Below are 24,058 nucleotides of genomic sequence, written 5' to 3' on the forward strand. Positions count from 1 at the left end.
CATCAGGCTGAGGGTAGAGTTTATATCTTCACCTGTATTCAGGAAAGCTCTCACTTGCAAACATTTCACAATCCACACAAAATTAAACTTAGCCCAGAAGCACCATCTCACCATTTTGCTTTAAGAACTCTGCTAGATTAAGCAGGAAGATTTTAATGAAATCTCTTAAGCAGATTTTCATGAAGTCAACAGTAACTTTTCATGGAAAGCCTTTCTAGGCTACTCACCCTGCAAATTTCTTTTTGAGAGATTTTTTCATCCGGATTTATGAGAGTTATGAAAATACATATATGCATGATGACAGGTATTTCTAACAGGGTGAGCAAATTAATCACTTAAAGCAGAAAGTAGCCTCATCTGGATAGGAACCTTGGTTATTTCCTGGCTTTCTTTGTAATCCCAGCTCAGGGGATGTTTATAGATAGTAGAAACCTTTTTAGATGGAGCTGAGGTCGCTTTAAGCTACTTGCACAGGCCCAAGGCTCTGGTATTGTTACCACACTGACATAAGAAGCCAGATAAAAACCTGGGCTAGTACAATATGCACCCCAGAACTCACAATTGAGCTGCCTCCCTTGAGAGAAGATCAGTGACAACCCCCACCAGGTTGCCAAAAAAGCCCCTTAAATAAGGTCTCTGGACTGAATGTGAGCTGGAGAAGTCACAAATGAAATCTTGTAAACTAGTAAATGCTCTTTCAAAGAGCAAGTCAAGTTGGACTTTAGCATAGACCTGTTGTACTGCTCGGTAGAACCAAGGTTTGTATTTATACTAGAGATTAAGCAGTTTTCCAACCTAATGGATGTAGCAGATTGTCCCACATGTGTAGGCTAGACCCGAGGAGACCAAACTACCATCTCTGTCGTGTTTCTCATGCATCATTAAGGCTTCAACCAGAGGTATGTCCCACAAAGAACAACACATACCCTTTAAAATTTTGCATGGCAATAATGACGTAAGAACACGAGCAATCCTTATAGGCCGTCTGTGGTTTGTAAGACTTGCAGTTAAATGCACCAAACAATCAGCCAATATAATCAAGCTTCTAATCAGGAAAGTAACCAAAACACCTTGAAAGAGGCCACAACTACCTTTTGCAAAATAATTTGTATTTTATTTTCATTACCATTTTAATCAAACTATGGTGACGTGCAGTAAAAGAAAGACAGAACCTTTTTAAGGCCCTAGGGAGGAAACTACCAAAGCGAGGTAAGGTATTAATACAGTTATGACTAAACAAGGCCGACATAATTTAGTGAGTAGAACAGGACACCTGTGTGGTGTTTAGCCAGTCAAGGATCCACTGCAGAGAAGGCACGCATGAGAACTTGCATTTACCATCACCACCATTGCCCCCAACTGCCCAGCAGGTCAGCGTTTGGAAGAGAGTTTCACAGAACCCTCAAAAAAGCATCACTGATCTTTGGCTCCTTCCAGAGGAGTTTGCCAGCAGCTTTTCATTCTTTCCAGGTTAAACAGTGGAATCTCTCCCCACCTGGGACAGAGGGGGATACCACATAAAAGTCCCAAAACACGTTTCTGCTCTGATTCACAAGACTGTGACATGTGGATCTTGCTCTGTTCTCAGCATTCCTTTCTTATCACATTCACTAAATTTGACACTGAGCCTAACATATCCAGTCCTCTTAAGCAGGTGCAACATTTTTGTTAAGAGTACCACGTCAATCCAGATAGCTTCCCTAATATTAAATCTCAGTGGGAATATTTTCAGAAGAGCATGCAAATTCCATCTTCAATGACAACCATTGCCCGTGCAGTGGGGAGAGAGACGAGGGATTTGCCTGGGAAGAGAGGTCTGTCTGTGTCTTACCTTTTGTATTAATGAGGTTTTGGAAAACTGGAAATGTCTAAGGGGACTCTATCATTCATTTAAATGGGCAGAAAAATAAAGAGACACATGGGGAAAATGAAGGCCCCTTCCTGACATTTATTAAAAGGGTTGAGCTATTTATGTATCATCAGGGAAACATTCATTGATTTCACAGAGATGAACTGGGTAATGGCATTCAGAGCTTTCCAGTTGTAGCCACTAGGTCAACTGCAGGTCATGACAAAGAAGAGTCATCCGTTGCTTTCTGGCAGTACATGTGAAGCTGGCTTACATCACTAATGCAAATCTCACCGTGACCTCATTTTGTATCATCTCTTCAAAAAGAGCCCCAAACTACAATTTCTGGGGTGGTCTGCGAGTACGCGGCTGAGGAAAATATGCAGTCCGACTCAATGTGAGTGATAAAGCATGATTCAACTTTATTGCCCGAGATAGCGTGTATTTACACCAAATACCATAATTATGCATACTTGTCTCTATCTAATAGGCTAAGCACCAAAAGGTTACATTTACTTACTCCACCTACTTGGGTTTAGCTATCTATGCACATCCCGCATTCTTCTGACTCTTATCTCTTCAAGGATATCCTGACCCTGCCTTAGTCAGTACTTTTCCATTCCCCCCTTTCCCACAGCCTAATAGACAAGCTAACTAAGGCCTGCTTATGTCAACTAAAATGGGCTCTGCTCGTACAGTTGCTCGGTGGACTCATGTCCACGCTCCTTGAGCCAGTCCCTGACAGTGGTCCCTCTGAGATTTCTGTTGGTATCAAAATTCATGAGGAACAACAATCCAAATAAAGCTAAACCAGGAAATAATTTGCAACATGCCAAACCCGTCTATAATAGGACTCAAGTTAAAGGAGAAAAAGTTGTATGACTGTCAACTAATTACATAATTAAAATTTCGTACAGTGCCCTGAGATATTCTTTTCTGTTGTGTGATACATGAATATTATTTAGCTTGCTATAGCAAGCACATGTTTCAGTAGTACTTGCTGGATTTTCTAGCTACCTGTATCTGATATTAGATATATTTTAGAAGAAAATAGGAAGTCTAGTTTACTTTTAAGCAGTGGCTGCAGCCTCTCTGCGAACATTTCAGGACTCTTCCATACCAAGAGTAAAAGGATGATGGAAGATTGCTACTCTGCCCCTGCTAAGGTGAAAGAGGTGGGGAGAACTAGTCTGGTCTGTACGGAGTGAACATGGTCAGTGCTTTATGCAGGTTAGGCAGGATGTAAAGGGTGGTAGAATCACAAATAAGTTCAGCAGAGAGCAAGATAGCCCTGTGCCACAAGAAATGATCAGCTGTACCTGGATAAGTTAAAACATATTATGTAAGTTATTCTTACAGTCTTTAAGCCATGCAGATTCTTTGCAGGTGTACTTTAGTGCTTCTCTCTCCCTAGCACCTTGAGAGGATGCTTATCTATCAGTATTGGGAGCGCCCACCCTCAATTAATGGCTTTTGCTGGCTTGTGACTCAAGTTCTCCTTGCAGCAACCCCATTACTCATGGTTCTGTCCTCAGATGTGTGTCTTCTCTACTAAGACATTTTATGCATGAAGCTCTGAAGCTCATAATGGCAGCATTCATGGTCCCTGAGCTAAATTATCCTTTGGCAGATTACTGACCTGCAACTTCTTGCCACTCTTTGAAAATGGAAAATTGAGAGGGTTAAATTCTTTTGACTTTTAACTGGACTTAAACACTCAGCTTCCATGCTCTCCACTGAAATTCTCAAACACGTATGGCTATGGGACAATAAAACAGTCAGAATTGACATTTGCCTTGCTAAGACCCCCCCCAAAACCCCATGCAACCAAGTAAGGTTCTGGAAAATCAATCCTGAAAACTCAAGGTGATAGATTCAATGTTGATTTGTCATCCCTAATGGTTTATTGAAAAAAAAGGAAACCTAGTTGTCTTTTTCCTGATGTAATACTTGAGGTGTCAATGGCTTCTTCATGGAACAGATAATATGGCAACTTCTATATTATTTTGCCCTCCTTTTGCTGAGAAATCCAGAGGTTAACAGGCTGTACACCGTTTTGTAAAGATTTGTACTGCCAAAATACTTTGAGCTTTGTTAGAGTGCCATCCAGTGGCATATAAAGTTGTCTTGCTTGTGGCAGTGTGTAGCAGATAAATCTCTGTACTACCAGCTTTAAAAACATTTCTCTTCATGATCATGTAAGTAACTGAGACATTAGAAGGAAACGCATCCACTGAAATCTTCAGGCTGGTTTGCCTGAAGTAGCACATGTAAACTGAATTTTAACATATCTATATAAATGACCTGCTAGTGTTAGAAAAAAGCAGAACACTCCACTTTGTTATGGAATTTGTGTACACCTGAAACTTCTGAAGAGTGTGAATCTGGTACCCACCTTGTTGCTTTCAAAGACCTCTTTAAAGACAGTCACCTCAAAAAATTACTAAATGTACGTAGTTATTAAATACCTGAGAAAACCTTTTCTCTTCTGGCACAACTTTTTAAATCCAGCTGTTCTGACATAAAAGGCATTAGAACCTCAAAACTAGTTCCCTGTAACACATCTTTTCCCCAAGTCCAGCAAAAAGGAGCTTGACAGGCCAGGTCAGGGGGTGGACTTCAAGGATGGGTCAATGTTACAGGAAAACAAGTTAGAGATTGCAGGCCAAGCTCCTATTTATCAGCAGAAGGCAACCACCATGTTTTGAGCAGCAGAGAAAGCCCACCTATGTTAATTCTTTACTACTGAAAAAAACCAAAAAGGGACAGACAAAACCAGTTCAAAGGTATCTTTGCCCTTCTCCACCCAGGGCACACGCTACAAATATGAGAGGCTCAAATGTGAGGTAGGAGTCACACCAGAAAGGAGGAACTGGACAAACTGGGATGTATTTTGCTCTTCCAGTAACAACTGTAGCCTGTATTGCTGCTTACTTGCGCATGCTTATGTTTAAAATTTAATAATTGTTTTATTTAGCATTATTAATAGAAATGCCCGGTCTCTCAACCAGTTTCCACATTAGATAACAGTATCAATGTCCTTCTGTACAACATGATGGTAGAACTATGCCATGTCCAGCAAATATTTTCTATTTGAAACAAATTTTGCACTGGTGTGGAGAATGTATTTCTGAGTCCAGACCCTCGGTGTAAACTGATGGTCCAAAGAACAATACAAAAAGGACAGAAATGGAGTATCTGGCTCAGTGTGCAAGACTGGCAGAGATGATCCCATGTTCATGATTCATATATTGCCAACATCTCTGATCTCTGTAACTGATTTCTCCCCTTGAGAAGGTTTTAAATCACAGAGGAAACTTCCGAACCTTACATGGGACATTTTCCTCCTAGCTTGGTCTCCAACTGCTCTGAAAACATTTTTGCCAGGCGGCTAGAGAAACCAAAAATAAGTCTTGTACTTTGGGCAAGGGTTAAGGTCATGGCAAAAAATGAGATGAAACAAATCCAATTGCACCTTGGCAGCAGCTGGAGACTCAGTCTACCATAGCAGAGGACAGAGACATCTGCTGAACTGTGTGGAGCTGCTGAGAGCCAGGTCACTGAGGAGCTAATTCTTAATGCAATTTCTTTTGTGGGGAGGAGAGGTAAAGTGTACGTATGAGGTGAGCCCTAAGCTAAACTGGCGTACGTCAGGCAGGAGGGAAGTTGCACATTTTAAGCAACAACTTTTCCAAGAACGAAGCCACTGGAGTGAAGAGACAGGGTTTGTATCAGAACAACTGGTAAGACAAAACCCTGAAAAGCAACAGCAGAACAGGCCAATGTATTTCTCTCTCTTCCCCCCTCCTTCCCCACACAGTTCTTGGCACAATGAAGTGAAAAATGTAGAAGAGGTATTGGGGGCTGATAGAACTGCCAACCAGCATCCCAAGGCCCTTTTCCAGCCACTCTTCCCCAGCCTGCAGCGTTCATGGGGTTGTTGTGACCCAAGTGCAGGACCCGGCACTTGCCCTTGTTGACCCTCAGACAATTAGCCTCAGTTCATCGATCCAGCCGGGCCAGATCCCTCTGTATGGCCTTCCCACCCTCCAGCACATCAACACTGCCACCCAGCTTGGTGTCATCTCCAAACTTACTGAGAGTGTACTTGATCACCTTGTCCAGATCATTGATAAAGAGATTAAACAGAACTGCCCCAACACTGAGTCCTGGGGAACAGCACTTGCAATTTTAACTCTGTTCAGCACAAATCTTTGGGCCCAGCTGTCCAGCCAGTTTTCTGCTCAGCAAAGAGTAAGGTTTCAGTGCTGACAGTTTCAGAGAAGTCCTGGAGTGCAGTATTTGCTACAACTAACAGAGGAGAGGAGCTGGAAAGAACGCTTTAATAGACAAACATTTATGCTTATTAACGTGTTTCCAAATTGGTTTCAATGAATAAGCTCATTGCTGATAGTTGCTCAGTGTAATTTACGAGTCCTGATCTGTTCACAAATATTCACATCACATTTTTCTTGCCATGCATTTTATTGATAGCATTTGATCCATTACATTAGTCACGTGATGGGAGATCAGTTGCAAGCAGACCCTAGCTGTAGACCGATATATTCATTCTTTCCGATAAATCATGGATCCAATGCAAGCCAAGCTTTTGTGCTAGAATGCTAATGGACAGGCATAAAAAAAGGAAAAAAAATGAAGTAAAAGAGGCCTTGGTATAGCCTAGGTAAAGTACTGCAGAGCATGCAGCAGTTTCATATTAGTTAAGCATTTCCTCAGCACATTTCCTTACTGGAAAAGCACTACTGCCTATGCCAGCACCACATAAGGAATCTGTAGCAGAAATGGGGACTTAATTTAGTTGCTGCTGTATTTGCATTACATACACAAAAATATAGACATATTAAAACCTTTTCTCATACAGTTACGGGAACATAAACCTCTCCCCTTTTTTATATATGCTTGCATGAATACAACCAATCCAGTCCATTTACAAGTGACAGCAGAATTTATGCTCAGCCCTTATCCATCCGCAGTTTAAACAGAAGGAAACTATTTCAGGTAAAACAGGTACAGGATAAGGTCACACAGCTGGTGCTTTCCACACTCTCCTTCATCTCCTGCACACCTAATGCTGCTATAGAGATTTGAACATACAACGGAAACATGGCTTAACATACAATACAAAATTTGCTTTAAAAGATGAAATTGCTGGAGCGGTTTTAAACATTTTCAGAAGCAAATGTTGCTCAGACAGACAAATCTGGTTTTGACATGCGCCCCCAAAATAACCATGTCAGACTCAGAATTTACATCTACATAAAGAAGGTTAATGAACCAGGCAAATTGTACTGCACAGGAAACAAATGCCAAATATTGCTCTTAGCCTTTTGTGAGTCAGTGGCTGCTGTGGGAATGGGGGCACTAAAATAAATAGTACCACATACTTAGTGCAGTTGGAACATTCCAAAATGCCATGAAGCTGTCAGTCTGCATGTCAGAATCAATGTGCAAACTTGTCAGGAGAAAGGCAGGGTAAATTTGGAGCTTTAAATAGTCACCATCTTTCCCAGTTGTTTATTAGCAGTAAAATGGAAGCAAGGGCTCTGTATGATTGCAAATCAGGCTCTGTATTCAGGGCTGCACTGTAGTTACCTTTTCACATGAAATTTGCAAGGAATATATTTTTATTTATGTCTGAAAAAGAAAACTCCTAGTTCAAGGTGACAAAACAGTTCAGATTATCTGAATATGCTCAGAGCTCCAATCCAAGATTAAACTTGGAAGCATTAACAAGGTTTGGGGGAAAGCGGGAAGGGAAGGACTGAGAAAGCAGAACAGTTTTAACTAATACTGACAGAAGAGCTGCTTTGAAGAATCACAAAGTCCTTAGGGCAAACCCTGAGGGTTCAAGCTCACTTTTTAATCAGCTTTTTCAAAGAACTCACATAAATTAGAGCTAAAGGACCTTGATAGCCCACAAAAGGCCCAGTTGCACAGCTGCTTTAAAGAGAAACCTCCCACTAACTTTTATCGTCTCTCAGTTGAAGCTTCAACATGAATCGTTCCTTGCTTGACATTCTTTAGCGGTCTTGCCCAATCTCGTGTGGCTTTTTTCCTCTCAGACAATTGCTTTTCAGTTCTGTCCACAGAACATATGCAGAAATACTGAAACCTTTGCTTACTGTGCGTACACATGCATACACAGTTAAATTCTTATCTGCACCTTGTTCCCATTTTCCTTTGCCTACTGCTTATCAAGTGCTTCTCATTACCTCACAGCTGTATACAAAACGGTGTCTGCAGGTACTAATTATACCTTCTGCTAATGTAACAGGAGGTAGGAAGTTTGCTTCCGCTGTTCATTCTCTGATTCCCAGACACTCAATGAAACGTGTAGGAACCATAGTCATGGTTGAGGACTGGCTGACAGTGAGGACATTGTAGTTGTGTAGACCGTACGTTCTGACATGTTCTTCAGAAATAGTGGACAGGATTAAGACACAGCAAGAATAGTGGGAGGACTAAAAAAATAGTCAGATTTGAATTTGGCTTTCACGGTTCAAGTAACTAGATCTGAGCAACAGAACCATACATCTAATTGTATGAAAGAGTGAACTTGGAATCAAACTAGTTTCACTGGGTGAACTAGCTGTTTGCTTATATTTGTGGGGTTTGTTGTGGTTTTATTTGTTTGATTTTAAATGAAACACGGGTCATGTCAGATCCATTGATCCATAAGACACTTCTACAAGTCCTCCAAAGGTCTGACACAACTCTTATTTTATTTCTTTTAGGAATGTAACAACTTGAAGAAAATCCAAATGAAGTTCCCTTCCCCTTTGTTTGCTACAGACTAGAATTAATTTGTTTGAACTCCTACCAAGAAAGCTGTGGTCCTGCAATGTCAGTGAACTGCTGGAGACACCAGCATCCATGAGTATCTATTCAACTACCTGAAAGGAGGCTGTAGTGAGGTGGGGGTTGGTATCTTCTCCCAATCACCAAGTGATCGGTTGAGAGGAAACGGCCTCAAGTTGCATGAGGGGAGGTTCATATTGGATATTAGAAAAAATTTCTTCCAGGAAAGGGTTGTCAAGCACTGGAACAGGCTGCCCAGGGCAGTGGTGGAGTCACCATCCCTGGAGGGGTTGGACAGATGGAGGTGAGGTTCTCAGGGACATGGGTTAGTGCTGGACTTGGTAGTGTTGTGTTAATGGTTGGACTCAATGATCTTAAAGGTCTTTTGCAACCTTAATGATTCTACAAATAACTATGTTGGCTCTAGACATAGTATTTTTAACTATTTGACAGCAGAGGCTTTGGGAAAACGGAAAAAAATCGCGTCTGCGGCAGGTAACACATTGGCATGCCCAGCTGACACCCGCATTTCAGGTGTGCACAGACATACAAGCTGGCTATCCCTGGTAGCATTCCTTGAAGAGATGCCAGCAGTGAAGGGCAACAAATACAAAATAGCTCATCACTCTCACAGTGTCGCTGCAGAACCTCCTTCCACAGCTGCGTTCAATGTGTGTCACACCTAAAATATTCACAAATAACTCCTTATTGTGGCCCTGAGAAGATAAAGTTAATGGTGAGAGTTACTCATCAAAAGTCAGCTGAGGTGTAGTTGTGTTACGATCTAGAGCATGTCAAACACAGGTAAGAGCACGAACGCTTCAGAGCAATCACACCAGTAATATTTCCTCATATATTTCCAAAAGCCACATGACTGCATTTCACTCCCTGTTTGCAGGTAAGTTGATTCCTTGCTTGACATTGGTCTGTTCAACCCAAAGCATGACACTCTTATTTGTTTTCTCTGTTTCACATGGAAATTACAATTTAATTCTGTTCCAAAGAAAATGGCATGAAAGATTTTTATCTTGAGAACACTACAACAACTGTTTAAGACAATACTTTGGACATAGTAGTAAAGCCTCTCAATCTCTGAGAAAAAAAATACTACTGTGCACATCTACCTTCCCTTTTCCACAGGATACGTTATGGGTCATAATTTTCCCTTGTATTACACATTATTTCCCCTTATTTTAAACACCTATACCTTGCAGTCTCACCGACAACTCTAACACCATAATGACAGCTTCAGCATGAACCTTGGAGCATAGTTAATAAAAAAGAAATGAGCTTACAACTTCTCTCTTAAGTGTATAAATGCATTCCTTGCCTGACGATCAGGGTCTGAGGAAACCTCTGCTGACTCCATGTCCATGACTCCATGTCCTCGGCTTTAGTCGCTGAACTATGGGCACAAGCTGATTTTATGCTGGCATGTGCTGCCACCTAATGATACGGAAAACAAACCTTTTGACGAAAATAGAACTGCATCCAAAATTGTGCAGCTGCAGAAAGGACTCACAATCTAATTATGTGAAATGGTGCGTGGCAAGTACACATATAGAATTAAGAAGAGCTGATGATGAAATTGTCCTCTACTTGCCTGCTGCAAACCACCTGCAGATGGGTTTTATGTACAGCCCCCTAGGTTTGTCAGATTTAGACTGATTCTCACCAAAAGGTGTCCCTGCTGCACCACAGGAACGCTGTTAAGAGAGATTTTGTGGAGCACTGACAGCCAAGGAGGCCGCTGGTATCCAGTTCCTCAGAGAGGAGACCTGGGCACCATTGCACAGAAGAGACTGCAAACAGCACAAGCTGTTTTCCTTGATTGCAGTTCTGAAGTGGAAGTTTCACCTGGGGGAAATCCAGTTTTTAAGTCAGAGATTTCATTAATTATTTCCGTCTTCATAGGAAGAAATAGTCTGTTTCAGCTAATGGTATGTGAATGAAGAGTGGGAGCTGCTGCAAGAAGGCAGCACTCCAGTGTGCAAAAAGCGCAAGCCTCACTGAGTGTAAGCATTCCTCAGACAGTTCTGTTAGTCCACGAACTCACCACAGTAGTAGCTTTTATTTAATAGATAACCAATCCAGAGATGCACTTACAAATTTACTGCCCTCAGTGCTGTATCATCACTCCGTCCTACCCGCGTATTATTTCCCCGAACAGAACTAGCAGTTTCTAATACAGAACTATTAAAGCATGTGATATTTTCATACAAAACCCCAGAACTCTGCAGCAGTACAGGTCAATTAAACTCCTTCAACTGAACAGATAAGTGTTTGTGCTTACCCTGCCCGTAACCTGCCAGCTCCGAGGACATCCAAGCCCATGCAGGCTGGTGATGTACAACAGGACTGCATCACACTAGGTGGTACAGCTCCCAACACAAACACACAAGGTTTTGAAAACATTTGCTGAAAACATCCTTTAGCTCCAAAGAATTTGAAACCATCTTACTTGAATGATCTAAAAAATAAGGATTTAAAAAAAAAAAGTAACAGCACTATAATACATGGAGCAGGCTTACAATTTAAACTGTGCGTGTGTGGAATAGGTAACACAGGAACTTGTGAGGCTGAGTTCAGCAAGAGTGGGAATAACTGAGGGACAACCTGCACGTTCTGTCAGTCCAAACCCTGCAACAACTTAGCCAGTTCAGGTCAGGGCACACACAAAGGTCTCCAGTACGATCCAGAAATCCATGAAGAAATACAGACTAGTTCCAGAAGTCACAACATTAGAAAACCAATTAAGCTGAAACACTGCCAATTACTTTTAATTAATCCAATCAGCTAATAGCCTCCAGCACCACCACTTTCTCCTCTTTCACTTGCAGAGGCTGTATTCTGAATGGCATTGAGGAGGAGGCACAGGTGTGTAGAAGGGAAAGAGAAAAGCGGTGGCTACAGAAGCAGCAGGCCCTAAAGCTTGGGGAAGAGGAGGAATGTGTGCCACAAAAACCCAACAAGTTCTCTCTGAAGTCTGAGGCAAAAGCTCAGCAAACAGTCAGAGATTTTAAAATATAACCTGATCTAGCTTTCTGTATTGGTATTTTTAGAAGCCTTCACTAGACTTGCTGCTGCACAATGGAAGACCAAGTTCAGGTATTTCTCTGAATGGGGAGTCATCAACATCTAAGGCCAAATTTCCTGATATATTCAGATTTACTCCATATTTAGTTGCAACATGGGGCCAGGAACATCAGCTCTGGGAAAAGGGTGCACGTCCTTCCTGCGGGGTAGAGAGAGAGAGAGGAACTGAAAGACTTTGTCAAAATCCATAGCACATTTTCCTTATTATAGGCACGGTTCATTCATCAAGATGAGAATCAGCCTTTAAGAAAAGAGCTTCATTTCCTGTGTGGCAGGCGACTATGTAACAGAGCGCCTCAGGGTAGAGTATCAGAATTTTTCATCAGTGTGTCATGTACTAAAGCAAGTATTTTTCCCTATACATGGGTCAGAGGCGTAAGAAAGAATATAAAAGCATAAAAAATAGTACAAAAGATGAGCAAAGGACAATCGTGGCCTCTGACTAAAGGTCATTTCAACCCAGCTGGAAGATGGGGCTCAGGTCCCTTCAGCAGCAGCGTTTGTGTGGCCGGGCCAGAGCTGGCGTTATGCAGGACTAACCAGGGGCGTTTGTTGGGTGAAGGTCCAGCCAGTTTGGTTCCTGAGGTGGCTCTGTGGGGGTCCCCACCAGTGCTGGTGACACCAGACTGGCCGCAGCACAACAGGCAGGAGGGGCAGGGACGGGGGGGGAGAGATGGCTGCACTTCTCCATGGCAACATGGATTTATATTAAATAATGGTGACATGAAGTTGTGAGATCAGGAAACTTCAGTTTGTTTCAGCCACAGATTTACTGGATGGGCCCAAAGTTGCTAGTTCTCTTGTTTCTAAGTTCCCAGTTCTCTTGTTTCTAAGTTCCCCATCTAAAATCAAGGAACATACATCTGCCCTAACAGGGTTGTTGTGGTTATTTAATTTGTTAGGTGAGGGTCATACAAAATACACTGATAGAAACTAAAATACACAGAATGGGTTTTGCCCGTTTCCTTTAATTTTTGAAAACAAGTAAGCAGACAAAATCTTGTGCCCTCCAAAACCAAACAGAGTCTTTCTTTGTGTCAAATGTTACATAAACCTTAGCAGTTGTTCATTTTTATTGTATTGTATTTAATAACACTGCAGATATTTCAGAAAAGGGCAACATTGTTTCTACTGCATAAAAAAAATCACCACGATATAGTTGTTTTTTTCATTTTTCCCTTCATATTGTTTCAAAAAAAACCCCAGAAAACAAACAAAAAGGCAAAACAAAACCACAAACCACATATACTAGTAGGAAATTTACCCTCCCACACCCCTCCCCACAAAAGAAAAATATATTTTTAAAAATCAGTAGTGTTAAACAAGTCAGATATTAACTGCATACATTTACAAGCACGACACATTAGTAATACTGTATAATACTCGAGACCACACCAAACCGTATGTATGTGTATAAAGCTATGGGTGAAATGGTTCATAGCAGCAGAATAGGAAGCGTGTCCCATAGCAAGTCCGTGGTTCCTGTGGAGATGTTTGGATGAGGTCAAAGTAAATTGACAAGCTAAACTGTGGAAGTCAATGTTTCCTGCTACAAGAGCGTGTTATGATTCAAAGGACAACCTTGAGTGGTCTGAGATTTTCATTTTGTGTCTAACGGTGGCCAGTTGAGTGGGGTGGGTCCCTCTTGGCACACTTCACTGTCAACGTTTATGAGGAGACCTGACTGCTGAAGATAACACCATTGAAATCAAGGCACAGAGCAACCTCACAGAGCATCTCATGTGCACAGCCTTCACTGATAAAAAAATGTGTTGGTGTTCACTCTGCGAGGGAGCATAACTCATCCCAAGGCTAATATGTGGTTTTGGGGCCTCAGCTCTGCAGCTCTGCTGGGTGGAAAGACCAGAAAGGGACACTGGATTGGAAATATATATGACTCATTAGAACTTCCAAAAATGTTAAGGTTTTGGAGTGGGCACTCCTCAATGTCATTGTGTAGCTTTCAGTTGCTTCATTGTATTATTTAACTCAACCTGTGGTTTCAATTCTGGAAGCATTTCTCTTTCAGAGTATCAGTTTCCAAGGAGACTGTGATTTTCACGGGTGACCTCCCGCTGGGGGTGCCACCCTGACAGCCCCTGAGGGAGCCCAGCAGGCACCAGGTGCCGGGGCTGCACCTCCATCCAGGCAGGGCCCTCCAGAACAGCCTTTCCTAAGCACCTAAAGATGGACACTTGCAAAGGCCAGCAGGACTTGCAACATTTGAAGTAGAATTGTGTAGAGAAGGTCTCTCTTAGACTTCCATCTTACCACATTAAAAATACAAATAAGATGAAGTAAAATTTAACAGATATATTGGATTTAATGATGTGACTTCAGACAAAAGTGATTCTACGAAAATGCTTTTTTAAGAGGTAACCATACAATTTTAAAGAAATGCTGACTACATGTACAGTTCTATGTAATAGTAAGATACACTTAGCGACTTTTAGTGACACATTTTCCTCTGTAGAAGGTCAGCAGCCACTTCTGTTCTACTATCTGCAGATGCTGCTATCTGAACTTTGGTGATTTTGCATTGCAGAGAAGACAGCAGATTTCATGATATTTCTTCTGAGCTGTCTTAGGCTGTTGCTTGTCTCTCCCCGTCAAACACTGTGCAGTACAGTACTCCTCCACAGCTTTCTCAGACAAACAGTAATCAAAACCAGAACAAGGGGAAAAGAAAAAAAAATGTCCAGAACAAGCAATAGGGTTTGGAATATTGACAAAAGAAAAAAAAAAAAGATAGTCAAAGCAGGTGTGTCAAACTCATTTTCACATCAGCCTCACGGGTGCCTTCAAAGGGCCAAATGTCATTTTAGGACTGTGTAAATGTAGGAGTAATTACACAAGACACAACATCCCTGTCTTAATTCCTTCATCTGCACCATATATAAATCACCTCCCAGAACTCTTGTTAACCTCCCCAAGAAGTGGTGGATTTCCCCACATTGGACATGTTTAAGATTCAGCAGGACAGGTGCTGGGCCAGCTTTTCTAGACTGAGCTTTTGCCAAGACAGGTGGGACCAGATGATCCTTGAGGTCCCTTCCAACCTGGTGTTCTGTGGTTCTGTGATTAAGGACCAATCAGTCTGGCCTTCCACTCCTATTCTGACTTCAGTGCAAGCCCTGATACCATTCAGGGTAAAGCAATTAGGGCCTAATCTGAGCATATCTAGAATTACCTTGAAGCTGAGAAACGCAATACAGTGCTACACACTGGCCTTACAGGGTCCTTGATTTCTTTTGAGGGGAATGAGTAGATGTGCAGACAGACAGACTGCAAAAAGATGAAGAGACAGAGAGGCCAAGGTGTGCAGAGCTCAAAACCTGTTCTTTTTTTCCTCAGAATGTCTCTGTGTGTTTAAAGTAGCCTTGACCTCCTGTTGTACAAGCTTAGGCAAAGATATTTCACTTCAGGGGCTGGGAAATATCAACCAAAACCAAGGACTGGCCACCCAGACACTAAAGAAAATGAAAAAGCTTTTGAGGTCTCCTGAAGCAGTACACATCATCATAGAGACCATTATATTACAAACACAGCAAAATTCATAGCTCGTAAGAAATATTCTCTATCCAATCTCCAGAAAAACAGTGACTCAGAAATGGGTGCATTCCACCAGAGTTTTAGACCTGCTGAAGCACGTGGAAGGTGGAGGGAAGGCGATGGGAACTGCTGAGGTGCTGCTTCCTGCTGGCTTCACCAGACCTGCCCTGAAGGCCAAGCTTTGTTAGGCGCAGAGCTCAGCTTGCAGCTGCCCTGGCCTAAGCCTGGGGCAGGAGCTGCTGGCCCCGCTGGGACGGCTCCCTCCGGCCCAGGGGACGTTGGACACAGAGGAACACGCACCAACAGTTTCGAGTCGTCCCCTGGCCCCTCACAATTTCTTCCAATAGAAACAAAAGGCCATTCTGGTCCCCTTTATATACATACATGAAAAGCTGAAATGGTCTGAAATGCTTACAGATTAGAATGCGTATATCTATACGACGTTACACCTGCCAGAAATCAAAGTAGAAAAGTTGTACAGCACATTATACAGGTCCCTCTAACTTCTAAAAAAAACATTTACTGAAATCACCATATTACAAGAAGTCGTCACTAACATACCATATAATACTATTTCTTTTTCTTTTACATGATCATTACTTACATAGTAATTTAAAAAATCACTTTTAAACAAGTATACAATTTTTACTTTAAAATTAACTGGTTAATAAAATTTTGTGCAAAACAAGCCAGCCTCTATAATTAAGTGAATTCATTTATTTATTTATACAAAAAAAAAAAAAAAAAAAAAGATAAACAAAAAGAAAAAGATAGTTCTTTCAGAAATGTGTCTCCTTTTCTGTAATGGTTGAAATGGTGCCATCTCCTTTCAGTTTGGCATCGTAGTCATTTATTGCTGCAACATAGGCTCCTCCTCCACGCTTCCCTCGCATTTTCAGGTCTGAGCTAGGTGTAACCAACTTCCGGAATTTCTAGAAAATTTGAGAAAATGGAAATCATTCCATTTTTCTGGGTCACAGACACACATTTCTTAAACAGACTGACTGTAAAAACCTCTTCTCTTGCATGTCTGCTTCTCATTTCTCTGTTACAGATACATCCGTAAAACTGCATGACAGACGATTCATTACAGATCACACCAGACCAAAGGCTACAGAATGAAGGTGAAGACAAAGTGAATTTTCATGCTGATTTAGAGTAACATCCCCTTTCCACCGAAGAAACTCAGCACAGTGCTCTGGGTAAGGCCTGTTACATGGGAACTGTTTGTTTCCTGTGGCGTAGTCAAGGGATATAGACTGAAAAAAACCAACCAACCAACCAACAAACCAAACACACAACAACAAAAGAACTCAACAAGAAAACCCCACCACAACAAAACCAAACAAAAACCAAGCAAGAGACTGCCAAAGTGTATTAAGCTACAACCAAGAACAAAAGAAAAATACACATGGTTAGCTGAGAACTCTCTTTTTTAGCAATAAGTAGATCAGTAGCAACGTTGCTGCTCACAGCCTGGGGAGCAGAGATGTTGCAGGGACTTGGCTTCCTGAGAAGCTCCCAACTGTAATTAAAAAACCCCTCTCGTTATTCATGTACAGAAGAGATAACGACCTGTCTGCAATGCTTCAGACTACAAGGCAACGCAAAACAAAGTTCTGTAAACAAAGTCTATTCACTTGCAGAGACAGGGTAAGGCTGATGCATTAAGGAAATATTTAATGTTAAGACTTGCGCAAGTCTTCTTTTGACATGCTAAGAAAACTGTATTATAGACAATTCATGTTTTGTTTATATACCCCCAGTAAAGATGTCCTAGGTAGACTCCAGGCTGTATTTCATCAGCTGAATGGAGTCATTTCATTATGGAGTGCCATCAGCCAGCACAGTAAGTTGCATGTTCGCTTCTCCAGTCCAGCAGTCAGCACCTACTGCACCGAGTACACTCCGGTCCATTCAGTGTCACCCCCTGGCTCTGATGGAGGGTGATCTCGGAGGGGTGGGTGCACACTGTCACCCACATCCTTCAAAAGGGCCAGAGGAGTTAATGAGCCCCAGGGCAGCCCAGGCACAGAAATTCCTACTGTCTTGTTCTTCACATTGGCATTATCCTAGAGAATATCAGAATGACTGAGAAAGCATGAACGGGACTGAATAAAGTCCTTTCCATATACATACAGAGACAGAAGGAGGCAATGCTGGGATAACTATTTTTCCTGACTAGTATCTAAAAAGCTCCAGATGACAGACCTCGGCTTTTCTGCAATATGAGAAATCCCAAATGACTGAATAAGATTTATATTCTTGTTCTTCCGTTATAGCCATCCTCACTGTCTTGCTTTGGAGAAAAGGTCTTATATTTAATAATTTTAACTTCGGCTTAAAGCTGACATAACCTGATACCAAATGTTAGTAAATTGCACTGAGTATTTCTTTTTGCCTCTATTTCTCACTCAGACAACTGTCATCAGGAAAACTGTCCAGAAGACAAATGTGTTTGCTACCCAGCTCCTGGAAGAAAATCCTGGCAGCACAAACACTTGTTAGCAAAAGCATGGAGAGAAGGCGGCTGACCTGAGTGAATGGCTGCTACAAACCTTCTGGAGGGATTTGGCTGATGTTACAGACATTTTAAGCTACAAATTGAAAAGGAACAGAGCACCTTAAAGCTATAGAATTAGTTAGTTTACACACACACACACAAAAAAAGAAATTCAGAAGAAAATAGAGAAAATTCAGATGCCCTTTTCTACCAGTGACTGATCCCAGGCTGCCACTGGCACAGGTATGTGACACTGCTTTCATTGCTTTTGGATTAAGCTGTGCTTAGTCTCAGGCAGGTGAGGATACATATTCCCTTCCCATTTTTTTTTTTTTCAGTATTATTAATCTGACAATATATCTTACCTCTAGGAAAGTGCCTTCTGTCTTCCACAGCTTAATGCAGATCCACAAGGGGATACAGATCATGGAAGAGAGCGCCATCAACCACCCTATCCCATAGCCCCAGTCAGGGTATATATATACATTGTTGTATTTCAAAGGCTTGTATTTCACCAGGAAAAAGATGAAGATTCCCTGAAATAATCAGAGAATATCATTAGTAGTATCTGAAAAAGTACTGCCTATGTAACAAGAACATAATTGTTTAGGCAAGACCAGTCTTCCTAAGGATGGCAAGCAGAGGTAAGGTTTCAGTCTGAGAAAAAAACCCACAGACACAAAACAAACAAACAAAGACCTCCAACAACCAGCAGTATCTTTATTTATGTACAGCTTAAATAACATCTCAGTATTTTCAACAGAAATGAACAATCTTGCAAGTTTAAATCCTATTTACCTCTTGACGACAATAAAACCTGCACTTTGATGGCAAACAGTACCATGAACCAGCTGTGATTAAGTAATACAAGCTGCGTTCTGTGCAACCTGTCATGATCAAAAGGAAAGCCAGAATTTTTAAAGGTGTCTTGACCTACTGTCCGTATGTGCAGTTCTGCAGGCCAGCTCCTCAGCTGTACTGTCAAATGTTCATTTAGGGCCCTGAGTTTGTATTTTTCCTATTATTGTATATACTAAGATTTCTCATGATTCACAGAATGTTTAAGCATTTTAACAGATCCTACAGAGTGTTTTTAATTAAAACATATGCTACAAATCACCGGGTGTTTTTCTCAACCATTGTAAACTATTAGCAGCAGCAAAATTCTAAAAATATGCACAGAAAACCCTCTGTATGTCTAAACCAAGTTATTTGGCTATTCTGTACTTACTGCGCAGATACCTGGAGTTAAGACCATCCAGCACCATTTAATCAACGTCAGTGGTTTGTACCCAATCATATCTTCAATGTTATCATAAAAGCGATTGCTGCCTGCCCAAAAACAAAATAACAAACCAAACAAAAAGCAGATGTAGAATGTACAGCCTTTTTTGAGAGGAAAAAAGACTTATTACCAGCCCTGCTTCCTCGGGCAGCTGAGGACTTCCTTGGGGAAGGAACGGGGAGGTCAGTCCTAGCAAGGGCCAACGGGAAGAAAAATAAATCAATTCCAATATTCACGGTATTTAAAATGGAAAAGAAAGGCATTCTTGACTTTTCATAAGGCATGGGAATGTGCAGGGCCCCACTCCATAAGGGTACAAGGCGTTCACATTGCTTTTGTGCAAACGGAAAACCTTCATCAAAACTCAAAACCAGAGCAATTTTTGGCAACTCACCATAAACCCAGCCTATGCAGACACATTCAAATATGGCAACAAAAAGAAGGCACATGCCACTAGCTGCGTAAGAGTCAAATAACTGGAAGACGTACATCCCACCCTGAAAGACAAACCAGAAAAAGGGAAAAAAAATACTGCATTGGCACCAGGAGGAGTATTTCATAGCAAATATGGCTTTAATTACACAGTCAATCTGTTGGTTCCCTGCCAGTCTTCCTACTGAAGTTGGTTCCTTCTTGAACAAAGAATATTCATTTCTCCATTTTTTTTATTGTGACCGATTTTTTTTGTCCATAGCATTTAAGATCATTCCCTATGCCAGCTCAGTACTGTGACCCCAGATCAGATTGCGGCACCACAGAGACATGTCTTGGCCCTTCACGGTTACTACAGCCAGGCTTCCTCAGCAACCATTCCGCAGACATTTAATTCTCCAGCTCTTCAGACATGAGACTTTTCTCTTTGCCTCGCTCCCTGCTACAGGGAGCACTAACGGCCCAGCAAGCAGAGGAACACGGGCTGAGGACTCTGCCCATCTTCTGCCTTTTCTGAGAGGGTAACACGAAGGAGAGGAAGGCAGTTGATAGAACTGGCTCTGTAAAGCAGGCATGGAGCAGCAAACAAAACCAAGTACCAAAGGAGCCCAGAGTCTCCAGGCTGGGTACCATACAGAGTAGTGGGAGGCGTGCTGGATCATGGACTGACGGGATGGACTGACACCCTCAGAATTTTTGGTTTAGAACATCCCAAAGCAAGCACCCCGGTTTGTTTGATTTTTTTTTTCTTGTTGGTTGGTTGGTTTTCTTATTCTTACCGAAGCAATTTCTGCTCAGAGATTGGCTCTATTGATTGACTTGGCCTGGTGATATAAAACTCAAAAATGTTTTAGTTTTCTATTTTCACTTCATCTTCTTTATTGATCTATTCTTCCAACATGCAGTTTGCAGACTGCTCTGCCCACAGTAAGGAAGCAGAAGCCACGAGCAGTATATCTGGTTGGCTGGATGTAAAGCAGATGGAATTTCCTTGGCGACGTAACTTTGATTAAAATATTTCCTAAGCTCAACTGAAAAACTGAGGATACATTTCACATTTCAAATGTTACACAGTAGCTGGGGACGGTCTCTGAAGTACTATGGAGTCATGTTCTTAACAATGAAGTTTGTCTATAGCAAATGTTCTTGCATTTTATTTGTTGTGGTTATAAACAGAAATCCATTTCATCTTTTCTGCAGTAGTACAGCAAAGCACGTCTTACCTCAGTTAACATGATCAGGCCAATGAAGTACGACACAATGGAAAGGCCGAGAATCAGCAGTTCTCTTCTGTAGCCCCTTCGGAAAACCTTTGGGTACATATCTACAACAGCGGTCACCAGGCTTTCAACACACACAAACTGGAACGAATGACAGGAAAGTACAAATCAAATACACATCTCATCTGCTGCTGGGATTTGGATTCTGTACCAAACACTTCAAACATGTTCTGTGTTCTCATCATAGAGCTGAATGATCCCTGGGGACACTCTATAAGCAGGAGCTCAAGCTGAGAGTAACGTCATTTAGGAATGAAAAAGTCCAAAGCTATGGATTTCCGGTCTACCACCATTAGTTCAATCCACTAATATTACCCCACAGTGCATTTGTCCTGTAGCAGATGGATTACATAAACATTAAATCTTTCAAATGTGGCTTGAATGGGACGTAAATAACCACCAAACTATTCACAGGGCTGCAGCAGCGTTTCCCTCTGCCGTCCTGCCCTGCTGGCGCTCACAGGAACGCTCTGCAGGGCCACGCACCTTCAAGTGCTGCTGAACCCACTGCAGCCGGGGTTTTGTACCAGTTCTCCCTGCTTTACAGAAGAGAGAAGTTCCTCAAAGCTATTTCAGGCCCAAGCCAGGCACATCTAGTGAAGGAGGGAAGGAACGTTCTTACATTCTCAGAGCTCCAGAGCAAGATTTCTAAAATGGGCAATAAAACGAACAGGCAAATGTTGATAATATAAAGCCTGCTTCATTGGAACAGTCCAGTGTAGAATTTAGGAATTGCTCATTTAAAAAAAAAACTTAAAACAATTTGTTAGATCAGGAAAAAGAGCGCTTATTAAAACATTAAGTTTAATGATTGGAAATGTCATGCAAAATAGGCACTGAAGAGCTTTATTGTACAGTATACAATCATAAATTTTCTGAACCAAATCATGCCGAGAGCTGAGATGCATGCCAAAAATACTTTTAATCAAACAGCTTCCACAATTTTTATGGTCACCTAAGAAGGACAACTTCTGTGCTGTCACTGTGCTGCAGAACATGACTACACATCTCTTGCTATGGTATCCTGAAGTATAAATACACCACAGGAACTTACATTATTGCTATCTGATATTCAGTTTCAAAATTCATTGTGAAGTGCTTTAAAAGCAGACACACTGGTATTTTACAGAGCTATGAATTTTAATCACCCATATTTAAGTTCAGACTGATTTCCATGTTAAAAATGAAAGCTACATTCAGGCCAAATCAGTGTTCAGAATAAATTATAAAGGAATCTCCAGAATCACATAACTAAAATAGGGAACTTTCATCAATGGTTTTACGCAAAGAATTACATTAGTGTTCATTCTTTCATCAGGTTAGATGGTGTTTACATCTAGGATGCTGATAAACACGTGCTGTGGAATCTGACAAAATATTTAAATAGCGTTTGTTTCATACCTGACTATCTAATCCAAGGAATATGAGCATCATGAAGAACAGGGTTGCCCACAGAGGAGAAAGAGGCATCATGGTAACAGCTTTAGGGTAAGCAATGAATGCAAGTCCTGGTCCTGAAAAAGAAGAAAAGAAAGGAAATATTTATACTTGTGTATAGGGTCCGGCTGAGATGGAGTTGCCTTTCCTCGGAACAGCCCGTACGGTGCTGCCGTTCAGGTTTGTGGAAGAACAGCGTTGCTAGCAGCGGCATTATGGCTACCGCAGAACAGAGCTCGCACAGCAGCGCTGCTTAAACTCGCTCTGGACCCACCGGTTTTCTCACTTTCTCTCTTCCTGTTCCCTTCCCCATCCCACTGGGGTGGGCGAGCGAGTGAACCGCAGTGCGGGTGCTCAGCTGCTGGCGAGGGCCAACGCACCACAACTCGACTGTTCTTTTATGGCAGATAAAAGCAGCTCAGTACAAGGCTGAAAACCTTGACAAACTCCACATCTCTGAGTATTTGGTGCTTAAGCTAATCACTAACGAAGACTTGCTTGGCACATCAATGCTGCCTACGTCCTGTTAAGACTTCTGTTAAGACATCACTGTACTTTATGTTCACTTTCTTTGTGTAGATGTACAGCAAGCCTCACACACTGAATAAATAATAGTGTGTGGTCCTGTTATTGCCTTATATAACTTATTAACATATTCTGGAATCTTTTTTTTTCCTGAGACAGCACTATATCTGACATTTCGTGCACAAATGTCGTCAATAGTAAGAACTGCATCTTGGAAGCCGTATGTGCTGCAAGTCTACTGGTTTGTTCAAAATCCGCTCTGCATTTTTGAGTGCTGCTGCTGGCACATAACATTCATTCATTGGCTGCGTATTTACAGAAATCTTCAAACAGAATATTTTTGCAACAACAAGAACTTTTATACTTAATCAACCAGAGTGTGTCAGTGCATGTCCCTGGGAAAAAAACTTAGTGACATCAGGAGATGGCATGAACCGTCTGACACTGAGAAATCTGTATTTGGATAGTTCACATTAAGCAAGACTTCAGAGGATTGCCGAAGATTTCTTCTAAATAGCTGATTTCTCATTACTTTAATTACTTTCTTTTTTCAGAAGGAATTTATCTCTCTCTGTGGATTTTGGTCTGTTTCATTTAAAGAAAACGGAATGCTCCAATACTCCTTTCATTTGGATATAACATCAAGGAGCATAACTGAGCGATATATCTCTGCTAAACAATCTTCTGGATGCTCAGCTGGAGAAAATTGGTGTTACAAGAGCCCTTTGACTTTATGAATTCCATGCTATGCACAGTAAATTAGTATTTTTCACGCATAAATGTATGACCATAAAAACAGTTAAGAATTGTTCTTATAGCAGTTATTCTAAAGAGTCGGGTAACAGGGTTTTTAGAGGAGCTTTTTTAAAACTATCTGAAAAACACTCAGCTTATCCATAAGACATAACACAGACTAAGCTGTCTGACAGCAACATCTGGGCACTTTTTGTTAACTCAGAAATCTGCTTTTGGATCTTACCTGATTCTGCAACTTCTGCAATGGGCACGCCTTGTTCATAAGCCATAAATCCAAGAACTGAAAAGATAGCAAAACCAGCAACAAAGCTTGTGCCACTGTTCAAGCAGCAGAGCATGATGCAGTCTCTGAAAATATAAATAAAAAACACTGCAGTCGATCTCCAGAACATGGGTTTCTTTCATAGACCAAACGGAACCCCAAGCTGCAGGACTGGACCTTCAGTTGCTCATTAAGAGCAAACTCCCAACTGATCCTGCGCCTGAGAGGAATCAGTCGGGCATGAGCATCTGCAGGAAGATAC

The 24,058-nt window shown here is 41.5% G+C and overlaps 1 protein-coding gene and 1 long non-coding RNA gene across 6 annotated transcripts in view; one reads left to right on the forward strand and one right to left on the reverse strand.

Moving 5' to 3' along the window:
* LOC110363558 (uncharacterized) overlaps positions 1 to 24,058 on the forward strand; it is a 110,844-nt gene that overhangs the window by 81,866 nt on the left and 4,920 nt on the right. For both annotated transcript variants that reach the window (XR_002421740.2, XR_002421739.2), the window contains exons 3-4: positions 16,371 to 16,518; positions 17,735 to 18,062. This is a non-coding gene — a long non-coding RNA (uncharacterized LOC110363558). The remainder of the gene's footprint in view (positions 1 to 16,370; positions 16,519 to 17,734; positions 18,063 to 24,058) is intronic.
* The window catches only part of SLC6A11 (solute carrier family 6 member 11), a 115,736-nt gene continuing 104,381 nt past the window's right edge, over positions 12,704 to 24,058 (reverse strand). For all 4 annotated transcript variants that reach the window (XM_005508885.4, XM_021296422.2, XM_021296424.2 and 1 more), the window contains exons 9-15: positions 23,758 to 23,882; positions 22,218 to 22,330; positions 20,760 to 20,897; positions 19,499 to 19,601; positions 19,051 to 19,151; positions 18,185 to 18,355; positions 12,704 to 16,248 (exon numbers count right to left, since the gene is read on the reverse strand). In XM_005508885.4, coding sequence (XP_005508942.2) covers positions 16,096 to 16,248; positions 18,185 to 18,355; positions 19,051 to 19,151; positions 19,499 to 19,601; positions 20,760 to 20,897; positions 22,218 to 22,330; positions 23,758 to 23,882 — 904 coding nt within the window. In that variant the 3' untranslated portion in view covers positions 12,704 to 16,095. The remainder of the gene's footprint in view (positions 16,249 to 18,184; positions 18,356 to 19,050; positions 19,152 to 19,498; positions 19,602 to 20,759; positions 20,898 to 22,217; positions 22,331 to 23,757; positions 23,883 to 24,058) is intronic.

This window comes from Columba livia, chromosome 10, assembly GCF_036013475.1.
Source record: "Columba livia isolate bColLiv1 breed racing homer chromosome 10, bColLiv1.pat.W.v2, whole genome shotgun sequence".
NCBI classification, from domain to species: Eukaryota; Metazoa; Chordata; class Aves; order Columbiformes; family Columbidae; genus Columba; species Columba livia.